A 23,089-nucleotide genomic window follows, 5' to 3' on the forward strand; every position below is an offset into this window, starting at 1 on the left:
CTTTTTCAGGGACTCCTGCAACCTCCAACTTCATCTCTCATGCCAGAGGTTTCTCCCATTTACCCCCACCATTATTATTTCTTTTCTTTCTGCCTGGGAGAACAATTTAAAATTTATTGGGAAGAAGGGCAGAGATGAGATGAGGGGTGGTATTGGCTGCCATCAAGCAGATAATTACAGACCTGGTGAAGCTGATTGGTCTGCTAACTAGATGCCATGCGCTCTGTGTCCAACCCCTTTCCCCCCACCTTCTCTTCCCACCCCCATTTTCCCATGTCCAGTTTCCGATTTTAACCAGACTCAATAATGATGCCTAAACTGTTTATTGAAATTTTGGAATTGATTGAATGCAGCATTCAAAAATTATTGCATTCCAGACAAAGCCATGAATTTGAGTGTAGAGCCTCACTTTGCCTGGCCAGTTATGGTTGAGACACTGACCACCAGATTGTGATATTCAAAAATTGAATCACAAATTTTCCTTTCCAAGGCAAATTGCTGTTTTCAAAATGATTGTAATCAATTCTAAAACAACTGTCAGATGTAAAGTCAGCTTTCTTATCCAAAGAGGAACAGAGTGTATATGTAACATCAGGGTTCTCACTATGTCACTAGAGATTTGCAGCAGATTAAAGTCCATAGATTTCCTGCTTATAAAATCATCAAGGAACTCTCCAGTTATACAGAACTGCTCCGTTCATGGTCAGCATCAAAATGAAAGTTCTTCCAAATACATTTGTAGGAAGATAGCAAATCAGACACCTAAACATGTACAGTAGCTGCTTTAAGTTCAGATCCTTGATGGTTTACCTTTTTTAAAAACATACCATCATCATTATGGACAAATTACTTCTAAAAGGCTGCAGTTTAAAATATATATACAGGTTTAAAAATGTCAAGCTTGACAATTTTTTCTATACTATAACAGGAAATGGCCTCTCAGCCACATCAGAGCCTTTATATGGGAAGACACATAGTTTGGGACAGTTCTTTTACATTTATGTTATCACCCTTATTTTTCTCTCTATGACTTCACGGGAAAATATTTTTGTGTAACCTGTCTGGATATGTTAAATTAGTTAGAGAGATATAGACTTTGGAGCTATGACTCTCTGGATTAGAAAAGGTTGACGATAGGAAACAGTAGAAATATCATGTTAGTGATCCAGAACTGGAGTGAAAACAATCAGCTGCTAGGTTCAAATACTGCCTTTGAAATGACTTCTTATGTGGCGTTGAGCAAGTCACTTAACTTCTCTGCCTCAGTTACCTCTGTATAATGAGGCTAATAATAATTACTACATATTAGCAGTATTCCTGCTAAATCAACATGTCATTATTTAGCTTTTGTTAAGGAAAGTCTCAGTAGTGACACTTCTCTTTTCACTGGTGTCTTTTCACTGTTTCTTCAACATAAAAAAAATGAAAAGGAAAGTAGATTTTAAGTCTTTACTGTATATTTATAATTTAAATCAAGTAACAACAAGGTGCAAAGATTTGGATGGCATATTAAAGTTGTACTTTCCCGCTGTGCGGGAGAGGGGAACAGCAAGAAGACCAGATAAGGAAATCAGGTATTGTTAGATGTTGTGGGCAAAAGTTGGAAACAGTAGTGCAGGCAGAGGAGAGAGGGCAGAAGGCCTCAGAGTCTGTGCAGTGGTGAGAAATGACAGGCAGAGAAGAGGAGCGGGGGCTAGAAAGCCATCAAGGTTTTTGCAGAGTTTAATAGCAACAGTGAGAACATTAAGTAGTCTGTGCAGGAGAGGTAAATGACAGTGGGAATGGAATAGTAGTCTATGCAGGAGAAGAAAGTGTGAAAGGCATAACAGAACTAGGTGACATGAAGCATCTCCTCTACACCCTTTTCACTGTTGTATGAAGTTTGTCCAGTATAACTATATCAATTATCTTTTTCTCTGAACATAACATTTTAGTTCAGTTTTGTTATGGCAGCATAATAAACCCACTCCCCGCACCTGTGCTGTGCTTGAGCTCAGCATAATTGAGGATTAAGACTAATAAATTCATATACTTGAAGTTTTGGACAATTAAGGGAATTTTCAGTTTCATTAATAGACATGAGGGAACATGACCCTGTTTCAGATAAGTGAGGTTTGGATAATCAAATGGGATCTGAACTGCACTGACAGCAATTTTAACAAGACTTTAGATAATTTTCTTTAATTCTTACCAACCAACCAACTTTATTGTTGTAAGACCATAAATTGCTGTACACTGATGCCAGGAAGCTGAAAATAAAAACAACAGACAAGCTAAAATCTAATGAACAACTTTGATTTAAAAATCACATTTCTGCCTGAACATTTTCTACATACTGTTATAAAAGTAATACCTAATATTCAAATAACTGAAGATAATTAAAGAAAAATATATTCTCTATATTTGTTTATTTGGATTATTTGACAGTCTTTCCCTTTCCTAAGTGTAGTTAGCTAATTAGTCAGTTTTCATTTTTGTTTTTGTGAGTGTTCTGACACAGCAACAGGGAAAAGAAGATCATTTTTAAGAAAAAGAAAATGTTGTTATAAAACCACAAAAACTAGCAGGAGGCAGCCAGGTTCATGTACAGTACATGAAACTACTTACGGCTGTTTTTTTAAAATTGGCTCACTTATAAGTTGATGTATGCTTAGCATGCCTTTTACTAACATTAGCAGCACTGTCAAGAGATAACTTAGATAACCACAATTTTAAAAAAGCTCTTTTTATCAATAACACCTGGGATTTTTCCAAATTAAATATTTAAAAAAAAAAAATCTCTTTTCTACTTTTTCCTATTTCTGCTTGTTTGCTTTTTCATTTCTCTATGTCTGGACAATGAAAGTAAACTAGCAATTTCACTTTTGTTTCTAGTCAGGTTCACGCACACTACCAGGATGCTGTTTTGTTATGTTTGGGTGCAAATACTGAAAGGGATGTTTATTTGCTTTTAAAAAAAACCTGTTTCGATTAGAACTTTACTAAGTGCTGGAAATATTCTGTTGTTTTTATAAAAACTTAAATCAACAAACCTTTATTTTGAGAAGAATATGACCTAATGTCTATGTAAATGTTATGTTTGATATAGAAAATACTGAAAAGACCTATATAAAACCATCTGTATGTTCGAAGTCTTTAATTTATTCAACCTCTGGCCAGTATTGATTATGACAAGAAGATATCAAAAAAGATGAATTCATTCACTTCACAATTCAGTCAGGAGCAAGAGAAAAATTATAGATTTTTTCTCAAATAGATTATGACAGGTAGTCAGAATGGTGACAAATTGCTGTCTGTAGATGTAGTTAGGGCAGCTGAGCTAGACATTTCCAATAAAAATTGGAGCACACTGGTCAAATACTAGTTCTTAAATGGCCATCATTAATTGTGAAGAAGGTTATTGCCAGTACTACAGCAGCCTACTGAGGCACTCACACCTCCTATATGTGGAATATAATTTGCTCTTCAATATTTTGTAGCAGACCTCAAAGTGATAGCATGACATGATCATTTATCAAACAGAGACTGCCCAGAAAAGTGTCTGGTCCCTTTAGTACAGTTTATTGAAAGCTGGAAAGTGAAAGCACTTTATTAGAGACAGGAAGGCAATGAACAACTAGAGCATATCGAAAGGCTAATCATATTTCAGCACAGGATTAGTGTGTTCTTAGATAAACATACACTAGACTGAGTATGTTCTGGGTCATTTATCAAGTGAGTAACTGCTCATGAAAATCTACAGCACTCTGTACATTCATCAAAGTTTAGCTGTTTACATGTTATGGTTTTAAGTAATATACAGTTTTGAGTTCTAAAAACCTATATTAATTGTATTAATTCTTTTAAAGGGAAATCTAATACTTATTAAACATTTTTCAAGACAATGGCTGATTGCCCAGATACGAACAAAATAATAAATTATGCTGGCTAAATATTTTCTTTTTAAATAAGCCCAGGCAAAAATGTCTTTTTCCTAAAGTTATTTAACACTTTTTTGAGGGAGAGGGGGGTATACACTGAATCTACTAAACAGTTATGTTATCACAGTATTATGCAGACAGATACTGATAGAGTCTTCCTTTGTAATTAATGTTATGGAACTAACAACGTTTCCCTAGGTGGACTGTTCCCACTTGGGAAGTTCCACAAGAAGAAAGTTTTGTGTCTCCATACTGCAGCTGTCCCTCTCGGACTTCCTTCAGCACTCACTCTATCAGCATGGCTTCTCCAGGAACTGTTCTCCCCTGGGCTTCCCACAGGCTGCTACTCCAGATCTACCCTTAAACAGTTCCAAACTATGGAGTGGAGAAGTGGGTGTAAGCATTACCTTACCTGCAAAAGTCCCATGGGTTTTTGTTGGGAAGGAGGAGGTTCATGCTGCCTTTCCCTTTGTCCCCTTATTCTCTACCCAGGAATCCTAAACCACATGGTACACCTACAGAATGGCTTTCATCAGATTGGGAGGAGAGTGGAATGATGCAGTAGAGTATCATCTTCTGCATCCCCCCTGGATTTAAGTCCCCTCTACTCTCAGAGACAGAATAGATGATAGGGCACATTGTTATTAATTTTGCAGTCTGAATTTGAAGGAGGACCTATGAACTTGGATTAGCAGATATTTGACTTTTGCTATCAAGCCATGAAAATTGTCCACATTTTCTGGTTTATGAAATGCTGATCCTCATTGAGCAGATGTTTCTACAACTATGGTACATCAGTTCTAGTATTATCCACCCCTTCTCTCGCTCTCATACATAGCCTTTAGAATCTCCTCTCAAATGCTCTATACAGCCACATACTATATGGATTCATATTCAGAGTAACATTGGAAGGAAATTTTGGACCATGTGTATTTCAGAAGGTAGGCTCTTTGAATAGAATGCAGCAACTTACTAAGCACTTATGAATAGCCTTCAAATCTTGTTAACTTTAATATATTGAAGTTAAAAGACAGAAAAAGTTTGATCTAGGTCATATTGCCCTTGATTTACCAGACAGAAACCCAGACTGCAGAAAGGTACATTTTAAATGTTTCACTATTTGGGCCAAGAATGTAACTGACCACCCACAGATATATAGGGGAGTTACTATGTCTTGTGTAAATTATATTTTTCCAGCATGATTTGCCAGATTTTAGTTTTATTTTTTTAATCAATTTTTGCATGAAATGTCCACTGCCCTATGAATTTCTGAAGCCTGTACAGGTAGAATTATATTTTAAGGGCCTTTTATGATGCAAAAGGCTGTATATCTTCTCCTCCTATGTGTGATATAAAAACATATGCATATGTTACTCACATTACTGTCTTCTTGACTGGCTTTTCTCCAGTGTCTGGCATTTAAAAGTATGATGGCAAAGACAATTGTCTGCAAGTAACATTATTATATCCTAAAAAACAGAGGATCTTTCTTGTGTTCAGCTACCAAGTGCTAACATTTTTGTTGCCTGGCATCAGGACCCTATTCTGTGGTCTTCCCAACTAACCCAATAGAAGTTTCCATGCTCTCCCACAAGAGAAGCATGATGAAGATAGACCAGATTTTATGCATGTCTATAAAATACTGGTTTTCAGGCTAGCATTCTCAGCTAGAGCCGTTGTTGGACCTGAGCTTTCCTGTCATTGCTGATCACTGGTGCTCTGAGTTAGAAAATCTTTAACACCTCCAAAAATGCTTCTTCAGCAATCAATTTTTCCTGCATGAAAATATGGTAAGCACTAGGTGGAGGTCAATAGACTTATTCCGATAACGTCTCTGCTCTATTTGGCTTTCCAGAGGCACTGCAAAATCAACCAAAAGAAACTTCTGCCACCAGCCAGAGCTTTTGCAAAAATAGGCTCAGAGTGTATGGAAATCTGATTAGACAACATCAGAGCCTGGACTGAGCATTTACTATTTAAAATGATAGACAACATCTTACAGTTCTAGGATAATGAATGTTGTTGTTAGCACCAAGTCCAGTACAAGCAAAGCAAAACCATGGGACTGGTAACCTAATACCTTTATGGAAAGATTTGACCTACAGCTTGTTGCATTCCCCATCTCTTCTTGACCCGGAGTCCTCTTCTGTTACAATATGTCTGAACCAGTCCTACTTAGTACTGTTGCTTTCTGGCTTCTTTCCATAACCATATTCCTCCCATTTGGAAGCGCCTCAGCTAGTTGAGGATTTTTATCATAGGAACTAGTGCTAGACAATTGTCTTGGGATGTGTAAACCTGACTCTAGAGGGGAGTATCAGAAATAAAGAATCAAAACCAATGGATGATGATTGGCATGTCAGCTTGCCATCACTCACTTTGTATTTGATCGTAAATGTTTCTGTCACTGCCTTCCTATTTCTGTTATGTAAAATACTGTGCTGCATTCAAAAAGTGTCATACAAAGCCCCAGTCCTACAAACACACATACTTAATTTTACACCCAGAAGTCCAAAAGAAGACTTTTCAATGAACAACCAGCATGATTACCGAACTCTATCGTCTGCAGTCTCAAGATAAAGCAACAGTCTTGGTTTTTCTCTTTTCTTCTGTTAATTGCAGGATTTGGAGTTTGTATTGAACAAATGGACCAAGCTGTGCAGAATGGATCTTAAAGGGAATCCTGTTTGCCGCAAACCAAAATACAGGGACAGGCTTATTATACAGTCAAAAACTCTAGGTAAAAGAGTATGGTTAGAACTCTTTCCACTTAAAAAAAATAGTTGGCACATTATCTATTTTTGAATTACAGTGAAACTCCTATGAAACCAAGTAATGTCCTCCACATTAATGTCAGGTGGTAAATATAATTTTTAAAAGCTATTGTACAAGTTATATAGTTTAAATTGATTAATAAGCTAAAAAAACCCTGTTGCTTATTATGACTCAACTTATTATTATTAACAAAAGTACAGTTTACTAAAAATGAGTGATACTATGGCATATCCATACAATTATAATTCAAGCTTTTCTGTGTTTGTGGTCCCAAATTAGGCGATACTGATTTTTAAAGATATCTTTCATTTTTTTCCCCTTGTAGCATTACTGCAGGGTAGAGTTAAGGTAGTTTGGGTGTCTTAACTATGCATTTTATGTTGATGCTTCTTACATTGATGGAAGAGGTTTTTCTGTTGATGTAGTTAATTCACCTCTCCAAGAATGGTAGTTAGGTCAACGGAAGAATTATTCCATCAACCGAGGCATGTCTACATCAAGAGTTAAGTTGACCTAACTACGGCACCCAAAGCACAATATTTTTCACAGCCCTGAGCAATGTAGCTAAGTTGATCTATTTTTTAAGTGTAGACCAGGCCTAAGTTGTAGTCAAACAAGAAACTTAATTTGGAAATGTGGATGGAGTCAAATCATGCTAGAACTGTGGGTCCTACTGCACTACAGAGTAAGTGAAGTTATGATAAAGGATCAAATCGTGCTTTCTTACATCATACAGGTGGCCCCAAGAGGTCAGTGGGACTATTTGATGAGTAAGGCAGGCAGGTTTTGGTTGCAAATGTGTACTTCCTTATGCCCTTATAAATGTATATGTCCTGCATAAATGTATGCTCTCTTTTTAGACCCCTGCACTCTCACTATCACGTCTTAATTTGGATATCAAACATTCTCCTTGCAAACCATACAAATAATTGATAGTCTCTTTCCCATGCATTTGAAAACTGCCATGTTACACATTAAATTCATTTCTTTATGAATAATTTTCAAGATATAATCTATCACTTGATTTCTTTTCTGACAAAGTTAACTAAAATGTAAGCAATTTTTGGCAAAAGGAAACTTATCAGTGTACATAAGATATTTAATAGTTTAACCTTTTAGTTGACTAACTTTATTATGAAAAGTGTGTGTGTGTGTGTTTTCCTTTTTCCTCAGAATCCCTTGATGGGAAAGAAATAAAAGAAATAGAAAGACAATTCCTAATGAATTGGAAAGCATCCAAAGCCTCTAGGAAAAAAAGCAAGGAAGAGAGTATGACAAATGAACATGCAGCTTATCCACATTTCTGTAAGCAAACTAATCAAGTACTCCATTTACAATATGATCATTTACAACATTATAACAACCCTAAAATTTTATCTCTCAGCAAAGATGTTGGAAACAAACTTCAGGCTGAAGAATGGGCCAAGATGGAAGGTTCAGATTTAATTAATAAATTCAGATTCCAAAGCCAGAAGGGACCATTATGATCCTCCCATCTGACATCCTGTATAACGCAGGCCATAGAACTTCCCCAAAATAATTAATACAGCATATTTTTTTAAAAGCATCCAATCATGATTTAAACAGTATCGATGATCTTTCATGACCCTTGACAAGTTGTTCTAATAGTTAATTACTCTCACTGTTTAAAATCTATGCCTTATTTCCAGTCCGAGTTTATCTAGCTTCAACATCAAGCCATTGGATTGTGTTATATCTTTCTGTGCTAGACTGAAGAGCACAATACTAAATATTTATTCCCCATGTAGGTACTTATGGACTGCAATCAAGTCACACCTTAACATTCTCTTTGTTAAAGTAACTAGATTGAGCTCCTTGAATTTGTTGCTGTGAGGCATGTTTTTTAATCCTTTAATCATTCTTGTGGCTTTTCTCTGAACCCTCTCCAATTTATCAACTTCCTTTTGTCCACTCAATGCTTCCTAAATAGGTTATGACCATTGATTTTTAACATTCCAGTCATGGGAATCATCCCACCAGATTTCAGTAATACCAACTAGATCAAATTTATGCTCATAAATGAGGAATCCACTTCTACTTGTTTGTTACCCAGGCTCCTATCATTGGCATATGGGCAATTAAATAATTTCTTCTCTTCATGTCCTTTGGTTCCTTGATTTAATTTTGTTCTCAACATCTCAATTTTGTGCTGAGTGCTCATATCCTCCCTCTTTTTATCCTCCCCTTTTTTTTTATTAGTTTAACACCCTCTTGGCGACTCTAGTCAACCTGTCCCAGAGAAGATTGGTCTTGTTTCTAGTGAGGTGGAAGCCATCTAAACTATACAGCTCCCTCTCCCTATAGAAGGTGGACCAATGTTCCACAAAGCCAAATCCCACCTACACCACTTTTCTAGCCAGCGTTTCACTTTCAGAATCTTCTGCCTTGTGCCTTCCTTTGCTTGTGGGACAGGAATGATCTCAGAGAATATCACTTGGACATTCTTCAGCACACTTCCAAGTTCCCTGCGATATCTGCGAGACGTCCCATGACTCAGTGTCATTAGTGCTCTAACAAACCAGCACCAATGGATCCCTTCCTGTCAACTTCAAAGTCTATCCAATTTTAGAGCAACATCTAATGTTATGTTCTGGGAAGGCAATTCATTGTCCTGTTGTCTGCCTGACCCTTGCACAAAATTCTATTAATACTTCGGAATATTGAATCCCCAACAAGGATCATCAGTTTTCCTTGGACAGTTGAAGAAATCTTTGTGAGGAAGCTTGATTTTCTTACAGGTTGGGCTAAACTGCCATCCACAGTTGAGTCCCGTACATGTCTCCATTTCCGTGACCAGCTGGATCTTGAGAGGTATTTTCCACAGTTTCCAAGTTGAGGGCCTGGCATCTATTGGAAACTTCCAGCTACGTGGAATTCTTCCTGGTCTTCTTCTGTCTGGTGGCCACAGCCTGCCCATCCTTGTCGATCTTCAACCATGTAGACTGTCTCAGTGACCTCTTGCCTCTGGTAGTTACGAACTGCCAGTCTTCCTCTCTGACCTCCTCTGTCTCCGACTCCTTGGTGAGCAGCTCCTTTTTACCTGGGGTATTGATGTTTCCTGAACCTGACTGTCAAGGAACTCCTCAGCTTCTCTGATCAGGAAGGTGTAGATCTTCAGTTTTTGTTCTGACTCACCTCTATTTTAAACATGTCAGCCTCACGGTAAGGATAGGCAAATAGATTTTGAGCCAGTGATGGTGAATGTTCATGATAATTTTGTAAGGCTGATTTTCACACATAGAAGAATGCTTGTCCAACACTTTGGGATAAGTACACACACAATCAGTGCAGTGCAGGAACAGTGACCCGCGGCCACTGGGAGCTGCAGGCGGCAATGCCTGCAGACGGTCAATGTAAACAGTGTCTCGTGGCCTGCCAGCGGTTTACCCTGACAGGCTGCATGCAGCCCGCGGGCCACAGGTTGCCCACCACTGATGTAACTAGATATGAGAGTTGGCAAATTAGTTCATATTTAGTATTATCACTTGGTTTATATTCATTATAATAATTTGTCTTTGGTACTGTAAAGACACACAAGAGGATTCTGTCCCTCCCACAGGAAGTTTACAGTCTGAATAGGCAAATAAAATAAGAACACACCTCCCCAAAAATATATTTAGGTATTAAATTCAAACAAGCCTGAATTAAACTTTTTTTGAGGTTTAAAAAAATTAACTTTTTCAATTTTCATTTTTGTGTGCTTCTGCTTTTCTCGATTTCAAGTAGGACTGGACGCATAAATAAATAATTAAAATGATAAAGGCTATTTTTCACAGCATTTCCAACCCAACTGGATGCAGGAAGTACTGATATATAAGAAAGCTTGTGAAAGAGACTGTTCTTGCAAGATTTTAAGCCTAGTCATTAAAACTCAGGTGGCTCAAATAGCTTGTAAATAAGCATTTATACATAAATGAACTAATGGAAGTTCTCCAATTGCTTCTTGATAAGCTCTGATATGTAATTTTAGCGACAGGACTTATTGTGATCTACAATCATGCCATATCAAATTGCTCTCTCATGAGATCTCACAAAATAAGGGTCTGATTGTAGGAGGTGCTGAATAGTCTCACCTCCCACTAAGACCATGTCTACACTACCATTTAGTTTATTATTTGTACATAACAAAAAATATTAAAACTTGCAAGCCATATAATAACTAGCAAAATGTCATACTTTGTCTTGAAATATTACATTAATACTTAATTCTTTGTATCCTGCAGATGACTTTGGAACAGGCCATCCCATTGTTCCTGTTTATTACAATCCTTCTGGAAAAGGAAAACCAAAATTTGTTATTTTATCTGAGCTACATAGGTCTCCACATAACCGAGAAGAACCTCTGCAAAGACCCCAGGAAGGAAGTAATGTTAATGTTAGCAAAAAATTCAGGTATGTTCCCCTAAAAGATCCTGGGTCCAATTCTGCTATGTACACTTGTATGGCTCTCACTGAAGTAGTTGGAACTAAGGGTACGACTACACTATGAAATTAGGTCGAATTAATAGAAGTTGATTTTTAGGAAGCGATTTCATACAGTCAGTTGTGTGTGTCCTCACTAAGCACATTAAGTCAGTGGAGTGCGTCCACAGTACCATGACTAGCATCGACTTTCGGAGCGTTGCACTGTGGGTAGCTATCCCACAGTTCCCGCAGTCTCCGCTGCCCATTGGAATTCTGGGTTGAGCTCCCAATGCCTGATGGGGCAAAAACATTGTCGCGGGTGGTTTTGGGTACATGTCGTCAGTCGCCCCTCCCTCCGTGAAAGCAACGGCAGACAATCGTTTCGCAACTTTTTTCCGTGTGGGCGCCATACTGCTTTCAGCAGATGGTGCAGTAGGACTGCTAACTGTCGTCATTGAACGACCACTTCTGCTGCCACTCTGCTCTCCTGCTCTGGCCACAGACGGTGCAATAGGTCAGAAAAACTGGTCTTCCAACCACCGCTTCCGCTGCCACTCTGCTCTCCTGGTGGTCTCGCAGGTCCTCTATATGACCGTTGTCATTCGCCGCTTCTGCTGCAACTCTGCTCTCCTGCTCTTGTCTTGCCATACCACGGCAAGTGTGCAGCCCACTCAGCTCACCTAACGGACACCGCTGCTGTTGTGTCCTGGCAGCAGACGGTGCAGTAATCTGCAAAACTGGTCTTCCAACCACCACTTCCACTGCCACTCTGCTCTCCTGCTCTCCTGCAGACGCCATACCACGGCAAGCATGGAGCTCGCTCAGATCACCGCAGCAGTTACCTCGCACATTTTCTTGCAGTATGTGCAGAACCAGAACCTGCAAAAGCAGGCAAGGAGGCGACAGCAGCGCAATAATGAAAGTGATGAGGACACGGACCCAGACTTCTCTCAAAGTACGGGCGCTGGCAATTTGGACATCCTGGTGGCAATGGGGCAGGCTCATGCCATGGAACGCTGATTCTGGGCCCAGGAAACAAGCACAGACTGGTGGAACCGCAAAGTGTTGCAGGTTTGGGATGATTCCCAGTGGCTGCAAAACTTTCGCATGCATAAGGACACTTTCATGGAACTTTGTGACTTGCTTTCCCCTGCCCTAAAGCACAAGAATACCAAGATCAGAGTAGCCCTCATAGTTCACAAGCGAGTGGCGATAGCCCCCTAGAAGTTTGCAATGTCAGACAGCTACCGGTCAGTCGGGAATCAATTTGGAGTGGGCAAATCTATGGTAGGGGCTGCTGTGATCCAAATAGCCAACGCAATCACTGAGCTGCTGCTATCAAGGGTAGCAACTCTGGGAAATGTGCAGGTCATAGTGGATGGCTTTGCTGCAATGGGATTCCCTAACTGTGGTGGGGCGATAGACGGATAGGGAGAGAAATAGACTGCATATCCCTATCTTGGGACCGGACCACCTTGGCAACAAGTACATAAACCGAAGGGGGTACTTTTCAATGGTGCTGCAAGCACTGGTGAATCACAAGGGACGTTTCACCGACATCAACGTGGGATGGCCAGGAAAGGTAGATGATGCTCGCATCTTCAGGAACTCTGGTCTGTCTGAACAGCTGCAGCAGGGGACTTACTTTCCAGACCAGAAAATAACCGTTGGGGATGCTGAAATGCCTATCGTGATCCTTGGGGACCCAGCCTACCCCTTAATGCCATGGCTTATGAAGCCATACACAGGCACCCTGGACAGTAGTCAGGAGCTGTTCAACTATAGGCTGAGCAAGTGCAGAATGGTGGTAGAATGTGCATTTGGATGTTTAAAAGCGTGCTGGCGCAGTTTACTGACTTGCTTAGACCTCAGTGAAACCAATATTCCCATTGTTGTTCGTGCTTGCTGTGTGCTCCACAATATCTGTGAGAGTAAGGGGGAGACGTTTATGGCGGGGTGGGAGGTTGAGGCAAATCATCTGGCTGCTGATTACACACAGCCAGACACCAGGGTGGTTAGAAGAACACAGCAGGGCACACTGCGCATCAGAGAAGCTTTGAAAACCAGTTTCATGACTAGCCAGGCTACGGTGTGAAAGTTCCGTTTGTTTCTCCTTGATGAAAACTCGCCCCCTTGGTTCACTCTACTGCTCTGTAAGCCAACCGTCCTCCCCTCTCCCCTTCGATCACCGCTTGCAGAGGCAAAAAGTCATTGTTTCAAATTCATGCATTCTTTATTAATTTGTCACAAATAGGGGAATAACTGCCAAAGTAGCCCAGGAGAGGTGGGGAAGGAGGGAAGCACCGGGTGGGGTGTGAGAGGAGGAGGGGAGGGAAGGACAAGGCCACACTGCACTTCAAAACTCATTGAATGCCAGCTTTCTGTTGTTTGGGCAGTCATCTGGGGTGGAGTGGTTGGGTACCCGGAGTGCCCCACCCCCCCTCCCGCGTTCTTGGGCGTCTGGGTGAGGAGGCTATGGAACTTGGGGAAGAGGGCGGTTGGTTACACAGGGGCTGCAGCTGCAGTCTGTGCTCCTGCTGCCATTCCTGCAGCTCAACCATATGCCGGAGCATATCAGTTTGATTCTCCAGTAACCTCAGCATTGCATCCTGACTCCTCTCCTCTTGCTCCTGCCACCTGTCCTCTTGCTCCCGCCACCTGTCCTCTCATGTGTCCCTCCTGTCCTCGCATTCATTTTGTGCTTTCCTGGACTCTGACATTGTCTGCCTCCACGCATTTTGCTGAGCTCTCTCAGTGCGGGAGGACTGCATGAGCTCAGAGAACATTCCATCGCGAGTGCGGTTTTTTCGACTTCTTATCTGCGCTAGCCTCTGGGGCGGAGATGATAGGGGGAGTGTTGAAACATTTGCAGTTGTGGGAGGAAAAAAAAGGGAGAGTAGTATTTAAAAAGGCACATTTTTTAGAGAACAATGGGTAGACTCTTTCACGGTGAACCAAGCTGTTAACATTACATAGCACATGTACTTTCGGGACAAGGTCACATTTTGCCTCTTATTTTGAGGGCCTGCCAGTTTGATGTGAGAGATCACACACGCAGGGCCGGGCAACAGAATTTGTGCAGGCAGCCATGGTAAGCCACAGTCTTTTGGCTTCTTTAAACTTCATAACATGTGCGAATGGTTTCAAACAGCAGCGCCCTCAATTCCCATACCAAGCACCCGTTGGGTTGACCATTTAAAAGGAGGGGCTGCGGTTTTCGGGTTAACATGCAGCACAAACCTAACTAAATCCCCCCTCACACCCAATTCTCTGGGATGATCGCTTCACCCCTTCCCCCACCGCGTGGCTAACAGCGGGGATGATTTCTTTTCAGCCACAGGCACGCAGCCCAGCAGGAACAGCCACCTCTGAATCTCCCCTTAATAAAATTCCCCTATTTCAACCAGGTAACCATGAATAATATCACTTTCCTGAGGGTAACACAGAGAGATAAAGAACGGATGTTGCTTGACTGCATTCCAGTAGCTGTGCTGGCCGAGAATGCATCCCAAGTCTTCAGGGCAAATTAATCATTAAACATGCTTGCTTTTAAACCATGTATTATATTTACAAAGGTACACTCACCAGAGGTGCCTTCTCCGCCTTCAAGGTCCGGGAGATAAACAGTTCCTGGCTGTTGGGGAGAATGGTTTCTCCGCTTGCCTGCTGTGTGCTACTCTCATCCTCCTCATCATCATTATCTTCCTCGTTCCCAAAATTCTCATCCCTGTTGCATGAGACTCCCCCCTTGCAGGAGTCCACGAACAGGGGTGGGGTAATGGTGGGGGCATCCCCTAGAATTGCATGCAGCTCATTATAGAAGCAGCATGTCTGGGGGTCTGACCTGGAGCGGCCGTTTGCCTCTTTGGTTTTTGGTAGGCTTGCCTGAGCTCCTTAAGTTTCACACGGCACTGCTGTGGGTCCCTGTTGTAGCCTGTGTCCATCATGCCTTTGGAGATTTTTTCCAAATATTTTGGCATTTCATCTTTTGGAATGCAGTTCTGATAGCACAGATTCATCTCCCCATACAGCGATCAGATCCAGTACCTCCCGTTCGGTCCATGCTGGAGCTCTTTTGCTATTCTGGGATTCCCTGGTCACCTCTGCTGATGAGCTCTGCATGGTCACCTGTGCTGATCAGCTTGCCACGCTGGCCAAACAGGAAATGAAATTCAAAAGTTCATGGGGCTTTTCCTGTCTACCTGGCCAGTGCATCTGAGTTGAGAGTACTGTCCAGAGCGGTCACAATGGAGCACTCTGGGATAGCTCCCGGAAGCCAATACCGTCGAATTGCATCCACACTACCCCAAATTTGACCTGGCGATGTCAATTTCAGCACTAATCCCCTCGTCGGGGAGGAGTACAGAAATCGATTTTAAGAGACCTTTAAGTCGACAAAAATGGCTTCATTGTGTGGACAGGTGTAGGGTTAAATCGATCTAATGCTGCTAAATTCAACCTAAACTCGTAATGTAGACCAGGGCTAAGTGACTTCCACCAGTTCACTGGTATGACTTTCTTTAAAACATCATCAGCAAACATATTTCTTGAATGGTTCTTATTCCCAAACTGGGTCTCTTTTACAGCCTGCTTCTACTATAGGTTTTCCTTTGTAGTGAGAGAATGGTATGGTAGATCTCAAATCAATGAAGGCTACACTCAGAAAGACCTCAAGTCTTCTGGAATATGCTGCTCAAACAGTTTCACTTTTGTTTCTACTGCCTGTCCCTCCCTTCTCCCATTTATCTCCAGACTTCTTCTCCTTGTCCAGATCTATTCCGCCCCCAACAATCTTCTAGTCATTGAACTTTTTGAAACTTTGCACTTTTAGAGAGAGGTAAGGGATTGACTATGTGTACACAAATTTGCAGAGGGACAATAGGGTTGAGGTCTGTTATTTCTCACCTGTATATATTATTTATTTATTTATTTAAAATATTTTTGCTGTTAACAAGCATGTTATCTCTGGAGACACAAATCCACAGTTTGAGAACTGCAAAATTAAACATCTCTGATGGTATCTTCTAGACCAGGGATTCTCAAAGTGGGGGGTCAGGACCCCTCAGGCGGTCGCAAGGTTATTACATGGGGGGTCACAAGCTGTCAGCTTCCACCCCAAACCCCACTTTGCCTCCAGCATTTATAATGGAGTTAAATATATAAAAAAGTGTTTTTAATTTATAAAGGGGGTCGCACTCAGAGGCTTGCTATGTGAAAGGGGTCACCAGTACAAAAGTTTTTGAGAATCACTGTTTTAGACTGAGCACTGAGTGTACTGTGTAGATAGAAAGATTAACCTAAATAATCTATTCAGAAGCCCCTGGAACCGTATAAGATTGGATCCCTAATCCATGAACTATTGGAACTCATTTATAAAACTTTTCTTAAACATTTCATTTAATATATTGTCTCATACTATAGAATTAGAATTTATAATCCCTATTCCATTATAAGATATCTTTGAAATATAATGTATCTTAATTAAAACTATCTTTAGATAGGCTTTTTCCTCAAAAAGCATTTTATCAAAAAAAAATCTGATTTTTTAAATCATTGATTTTTATCCACCCTGTCCCAGACCCTTTGGTTCTGGTCTGCAGAGGTAGCCAGCTGAACCCCGAGAGTCTGATTGAGTCTTTCCACTACCCCATCAGTCGTGGGTATGCTGGGGTTGTACGAGTTTTGTGGAGCCATAGAATTTCAGAAACCCTATTGGAACACTTTGAATTCAAAATTTCTCCCTTGAGCTGTGTATAATTCAGGACCCAAAATCTGGTGAAGAATTCATTCACGAGAACCTCTGCTAGTGTCACAGCATCTTGGTTCTTTATTGGGTAAACTTCAGACCATTTTGTGAAGTAGTACATAGTTATATTGATTGCCAGACTCTGTTTCAGGCAGGGCCCAAGCACATTGACAGCAGTGTGCTCTTTTGGGGCCCCCCACAAGATACTGGACCGATCCCACGACAAAACTCTTTGGCCAGAAATGGAAAGAATGTGCTTGCAACAAAACGGAATGGTGTGGCGTCGACTTGCGTTCTGTGGAGGAATGGACGAGGACAAGCCGGACAAAGGTGACAAGATACTGCTGCACAGGGGTTCTCCCTGTCATAGGGGGACTCTTCTCTGCCACACAAACATTACATTTCTTGTATCAGTTTTCTACATCCTGTCTGCATTTCATCCAATAGAAATTTTCTCTTAGCTTGACTGTGGTTTTTGCAACCTCAAAATGTCCATCAGTTTTAAAATCATGACATATCAGAACCTTCTTTTTCAATGTATCTGGTGCAACCAGCTAGTACCTGTACCCATTGCCCATTGTTTTTTCCCATCTCCTGTACAATATTCCATCTTCAAACTCCGAGCTTTCTTACTGTGACCAGAAAGCTTTTACTATGGTCTGTGGAGATACTACATTCCAGTGTGGCTACCTTTGCCAAATGTTTTTCCAATCACACACTATCCTGATGTCCGTATCCTCTCTTTGGGAATCATTTAACTGCTCAGAAGTCCATTCTTGCAATTCTGCATCCACTGTTCCAATTGGTGAACCAGGAACATTTGTACTGCAAATTATAAGAGGAGAGGAGACAGACATCTCTTCCTGAGCACACTCGTTCCCTTGAGCAACAAATTCCTTGTTCTCCTGCTTAGAGCAGAGTTTGCAATTAGCCTCTCAACAAGGCCACCCGGACAAGGGTGTGTATTACCATGCTTGTTCCCAGGTTTGTGTGTAATTCTGAGATCATAACTGACATTTTTCCAACCAGATGGCAAGTTGTCCCTTAGGATTCCTGAATCTAAAGAGTAATTACAGGGATACATGGTCTGTCTTGACCACAGTTTTTCTTCCATACAAATAGCGATGAAAATGTTCTTTAGATTTAAGCACAGTCAGTAGTTCCTTTTGGGTGGTGCTATACATTCTCTCCAGAAAACTTAAACTTTTGCTGTAATAAGCCACCACCCTCTCAAGTCCTTTATGTTCTCTTGTCATTACTGTCCCTCAAATCGTAAGCACTAGCATCTATATCCAATATGAATAGGGGGGTTGAAACATGGATAGGCTGAAACAGGTACAGTCCACTCTGAAAATGTGAAATCACACGCTGCTACTCACTGAAATTGTTTTCCTTTTTCACCCAACTTACACTATGGTTTTGAAATATTGGCAAATCCACAAATAAGCCTTTTGTAATAGGAGCCCTACAAAACTTTGCACATCTATGAGTGTCTGGACATTTGACCAGTTTTGTACAGTTTCAATTTTCTTTTTGCCAGTGGAAATTCCCTCCTCACAGATTGTGTTCCCAAGGAAAATTACCTTTTTTTTTTTTTTTTTTAAACAACTCCTTTATTTGGATTCACACTGACAGCCTTAAGCTTATCATAGACTATTTGTAAATGTATCAATTCCTGCTCAAAGATTTTAGTATGCACCAGAGAGGGGCATGCCATGCAGCATGCTCTCCATTACTTTCTTAAATGTGGCTGGTGCATTACACAGGCCAAAAAAACTCACTTTAAATTGCCAGAGACCTTTTTCTTTCTGTGAAAGCATTTTTTTTCCTGTTGTTTGGATCCATTTCCACTTGCCAATACCCACTTTTAAGATCCAGTATGGAAAACCAGATTGAACCTGCTGCAGCATCCAGACTATCATCTATTTATAGTAAAGTGATTTAATTTAGTTTTGTATAGAAACTAGTGCTGCCATCTTTTTTTCTCAACTGGAATTGTGAGTGAGGCCCAAGGACTAGATGAAAGCTCAATCATTCCTTCCTTATAGATTTCCTTAATGGCCTGTAAAGCCTCTTCCCTCTTTGCAATTTGTAAATGGTCTGGTGGCTGTTTAATCCCATAAATATGAATGCACAGAGGCAGCTCTTGAAGAGTGGGAAGGCACCCCTCTTCTTGTAGACCTAAATTGATTTTAAGCCAAAGCTGAGCACAGTTAAATAGAAATCTGTATAGAACTCCCACTCCACTGCTGCAGAAGGCACAGTCATCCCAAAGTGACCCAGCATTTTTGAGACCATCTAGGATTTTTTCCTGTGACTAAATTGGTTTCTGAATCCAGTAATTCATTCCTTTTAGCCTTGTTATTTAATAATAGAGGACTCTAAAAATGGGGAAACTTTACATTAGGTGAGTTGAATATTAACAGAATGATGACATTTTTCATTGTAAAACAGTCGTCGTTTGACCCATCTAGTTTATCAGATACTTTTCCAAATGAATATTTCAATTTTTGTACAGTTTGGCTTATAAATTATTTTATGATGCTGTGCTGCTTAGAAGAGTTTCCAAACATAACATAATTAAAAAAACATAATATCAAGTAATTCACAATGTCATCTCTTAAAATGTTTTCATCAAGTAACCTGTCTTTTGAAGCCTTAGACAGTTTAGTATGTGAGGATAAGGAGAGGAGAACAAAGTGGCAATTTTGCTAATTTACAATCTGAAAACAATTGTTCCTTATAAAGACTATCCTTTACATGTTCAGATGGTGGAACACACTTTTTAAAAAGATGAATAAGGCTCCTTTATAGCTTCTCAGCAGCAGTTAGCAATTGAAAATTTTCCATCAGATCCATAGGCTTCTCTCTAAACAGCAGGCTTTTTCCTTAATTAATTAACTTCTAAATTATAAAGTCTTGGTGATATTTCTCAAAAGTGTGAGGAGATTGTTTACCATCAGCCATTCTAACAGAGAAAGAACAATGTGCTGCAGTGGGAATTCTGTAGCTGCAGGCTCCTGCCTCTTGGCTCTCTGCTCTCACAGTTCACTTAATGGCTTTGTTTTTACATCTGTCAATGAACCAGCACGTATATTCACTTGAGTATAAAGCTCAATGAAAGGGCAATACGTTGTTTAAAAACAAAGATTAGTGTTGCCCTAAAACAAGGTAGTAAAGTTAATCAGCCAGGGGTTTTATATATTTTCCAACAGCATAATTTGCTTGTGTTCAACTTTTGCACTATACGTCAAGCATGATGCTGATAGCTTAGCCTCTAACATGAGACATGAATGATACAAGAGACAAAAAATGCTATTTTAACTCATTCCAAATTAGTAGCCCTAAAATATTTTATAGAATGTAGGGCCTATGATTTTGTGACTCTTATACGCTTAAAATTTCATCAGTACTTTTAAGTAGAAATTATGTTGGTTATTATAAGAACATATGTTAAAAATGAAAACTGTCAAGTGGAAATACTCCTTGAATGTAAGCGTTGATAGTGAAATTGTATTTAGTTAGACTGGTTTGCTAAAGATAATAAATAGGCATTTTATATGTTAGAATGTGCAGCTTTTAAACAACTTCAGTTTATGAAAATTCCCAATAATTTAGCAAATCACGGTGAAATCCTGGCCCTATTGAAGTCAATATGAAGACTCCGATAGACTTCAGTGGGGGCAGAACTTCATCTTCAGTACTCTACTGGAATAAAATATCAGTATCTGCTTTATTGGTAAATGGAAATTAATACCATTTATTTAAGTGACGTCTTAGGAGCAGTCTATAGGTCTTTGTGATTCATATAAAGAGGGCTGTAATGAACTTCAGTCAGATCATCTATAGCGATATTTTCAACAATTAGTACTGTAAACAAGGCTTTTATTAATCCAAGTGATGGTGGAGCTCTGGCAGACATGCCCAAAAAAGATGGCATCACTACCTTACTATATGCACTGCTATAATAATAATTTGGTCTTGCGTAGTTCCTTCCAAATGAGGATCTCAGAGCACTTTACAAATATTATTGAAGTAAGACTTCTCTCTGAAAGCTAGGTCTGCATATCCTCAGTGTGGCATCATTGTCTATTTGTAGCTGTAGGAAGCAGAATCAAAGCTGATTGGATGGCTGATGAGGGACTAGCCCCCACCTTCTGGATACCTCCTCAGTTTTGTTCTGCCTTCTGTTGCTACTGGCTGAGTGGGAGAATCCAGTGCAAGAGAAAGAATTCAAAAATAAATAAATAAGAAAAGAAAAACCTGAAGAGACGGTTTGTCTCCTGCCTGGAATTACCACAGCAACATTAACCACCCCACCACTCAAGTAACAGGCTAAGAGGATGGTGGAGAAAGGTTCAAAAACAGAAGACCAAGGTTGTATTCATCCTGCTCTGTCTCTCTGCCGTAGTGTGCAGAAGGAGAGGTTTGTGTTTCGTTCACTGCAGCTGCCTCATTCATCAGGTTAGAAAGGTTTTGCTTTGGTTGCCTTACTCCAACCCAGGAGCCTGGTTCCCACCAGCAAGGAGTCTCAGGGCCGGATTTAGGGGCAAGCAACCCAGGCAACTGCCTGGGATGCTGGGCTTGGGGGGTATCAGGTTTAGGGTGCTGTTATTGTTGTTAGTGTCATAAAGGAATATAGAATGTTTGAAGTAAAATGTTTCAGGTATTCTGTCTGTGGATTTATTTTTCACTAACCTCCTAGAATGTTCTGGACATTTGTAGAATCTCATGGAACCTTCCAGACTTTCTGAGAACCACATTTTCCTCCAACCTCCTAGAATGTTGTCAGCCATGCTCTTGCAGGTATATAAGGGGCGAGGCGTCACCAGTCAGTCAGTGAGATCTAAGAACAAAGTGAAGTGAAGTGAGAGCCCAGCTGCAATATTGTGAACCTTGTTTTATAGCTCCACTGCTCCGGAGCTGCTCCGCGCTCCAGCTCCAGGCTCCGCTCCAAAGCCCTGATTTTTAAGACATGAAGAGTGTAAGTAGTGACTAATAAAGTACATATTTAGTGAGACGCCAGAGATATCTATCAAACCCCTATCTACTCAACAATATAAAAGAAATACTGTTACTTCTTTTGCCATGCTTAACATGTAATGTTTGATGACTTTCTAAGACTGTGGAACATAAACTTTTGCTATCCCTAAAACTGTCTGCTTTCCCCCGTAGAAAATAAAAGATGCCCCTGAAGAAGCCTTCAGGAGCTTAGTATAGGAAGTGAAAAGCTCAATTGCAATCTAGTTTGCAGCAAGGGGCAAATTTGATGGGAAAATATCTCAAACAGAACAACATAGTGCAGGCTTTAGGCAGTAGCAAGCATCCCAGTGCAGAAGAAAATGAGGAGTGAAGCGTAAATGATGGCAGTCCTTTTAATAAGGAATTAGTAGAGTTACCTAAAGATAAGGAATGGAGGAGAGTGAAGATAAAGAAGAATGTGGTTCACACAAAAAGGAGAGTAATGACAAAGAAAAATCTGGTTTATATGAAAAGGAGAGAAACGATAAAGAAGAATCAGCCTTGCATGATGGCAGATATAGCAGTGAGAAAAATTGCACACCACAAATCAATGCATCAGATCCTGCTTTTTGTGGCCGGCGATCCTAAAGTCTGCCAATATTGATCGTACAATTTTGAACAGGCCAAGCAAAAGCCAGGATATGATGTTTCCAGTAAATTAGCAGAAATGACACTTCTCAAAGTCACTTTGCAAAAGAGTGCTCGAGAATGGTGAGAAAGAGTATCAGTGTTGGCCAGTTTACTCAAAATCAACTTACAAAGTGTTCTGTTTTTGTTGCAAAATATTTAACAAGAATGCCAAATGATTGTGTGCGCTTTCTGCATATAATTACAGGCATAAGTTAGCTGAAGCTCTGAAGCAACATGAAAAGTCACCTGGCCATTTCTGAATAAATACAGAAAACCAGCACATTATTAATGTAGAAACTCTGCATTGGAGGAATGTGCTTGATCATCTAATCTCAATTACCCTCTTCCTTGCAAAGAATAATTTGGCTTTCCAGGGCTCATTGGATAAGTTGTTCACTGAACATAATGGTAACTTCATCAGTTTGTTAGAGCTCTTCGGGAAATACAATGATGTTGTGTGCATATTTACATGGAGTAGTTTGTAAAGAAGCTATGGGCCATTACTGCAGCAAAGCAATTCAAAATGAATTGATTGACCTTATGGCCAGGAAGGTGCTTGATAACATATTGA

At 40.3% G+C, this 23,089-nt stretch overlaps 1 protein-coding gene across 3 annotated transcripts in view; it reads left to right on the top strand.

Annotated features, from left to right (window-relative positions):
* PPP1R42 (protein phosphatase 1 regulatory subunit 42) overlaps positions 1 to 23,089 on the top strand; it is a 59,752-nt gene that overhangs the window by 13,099 nt on the left and 23,564 nt on the right. For 2 of the 3 annotated variants that reach the window (XM_054017153.1, XM_054017154.1), the window contains exons 6-8: positions 6,543 to 6,660; positions 7,869 to 8,000; positions 10,940 to 11,205. In XM_054017153.1, the coding sequence (XP_053873128.1) occupies positions 6,543 to 6,660; positions 7,869 to 8,000; positions 10,940 to 11,205 (516 nt within the window). Of the gene's footprint in view, positions 1 to 6,542; positions 6,661 to 7,868; positions 8,001 to 10,939; positions 11,206 to 23,089 lie in introns of those variants that run through there. The other variant, XM_054017155.1, reaches the window with a different exon arrangement.

This window comes from Malaclemys terrapin, chromosome 2, assembly GCF_027887155.1.
Source record: "Malaclemys terrapin pileata isolate rMalTer1 chromosome 2, rMalTer1.hap1, whole genome shotgun sequence".
In the NCBI taxonomy this organism is placed as follows: domain Eukaryota; kingdom Metazoa; phylum Chordata; order Testudines; family Emydidae; genus Malaclemys; species Malaclemys terrapin.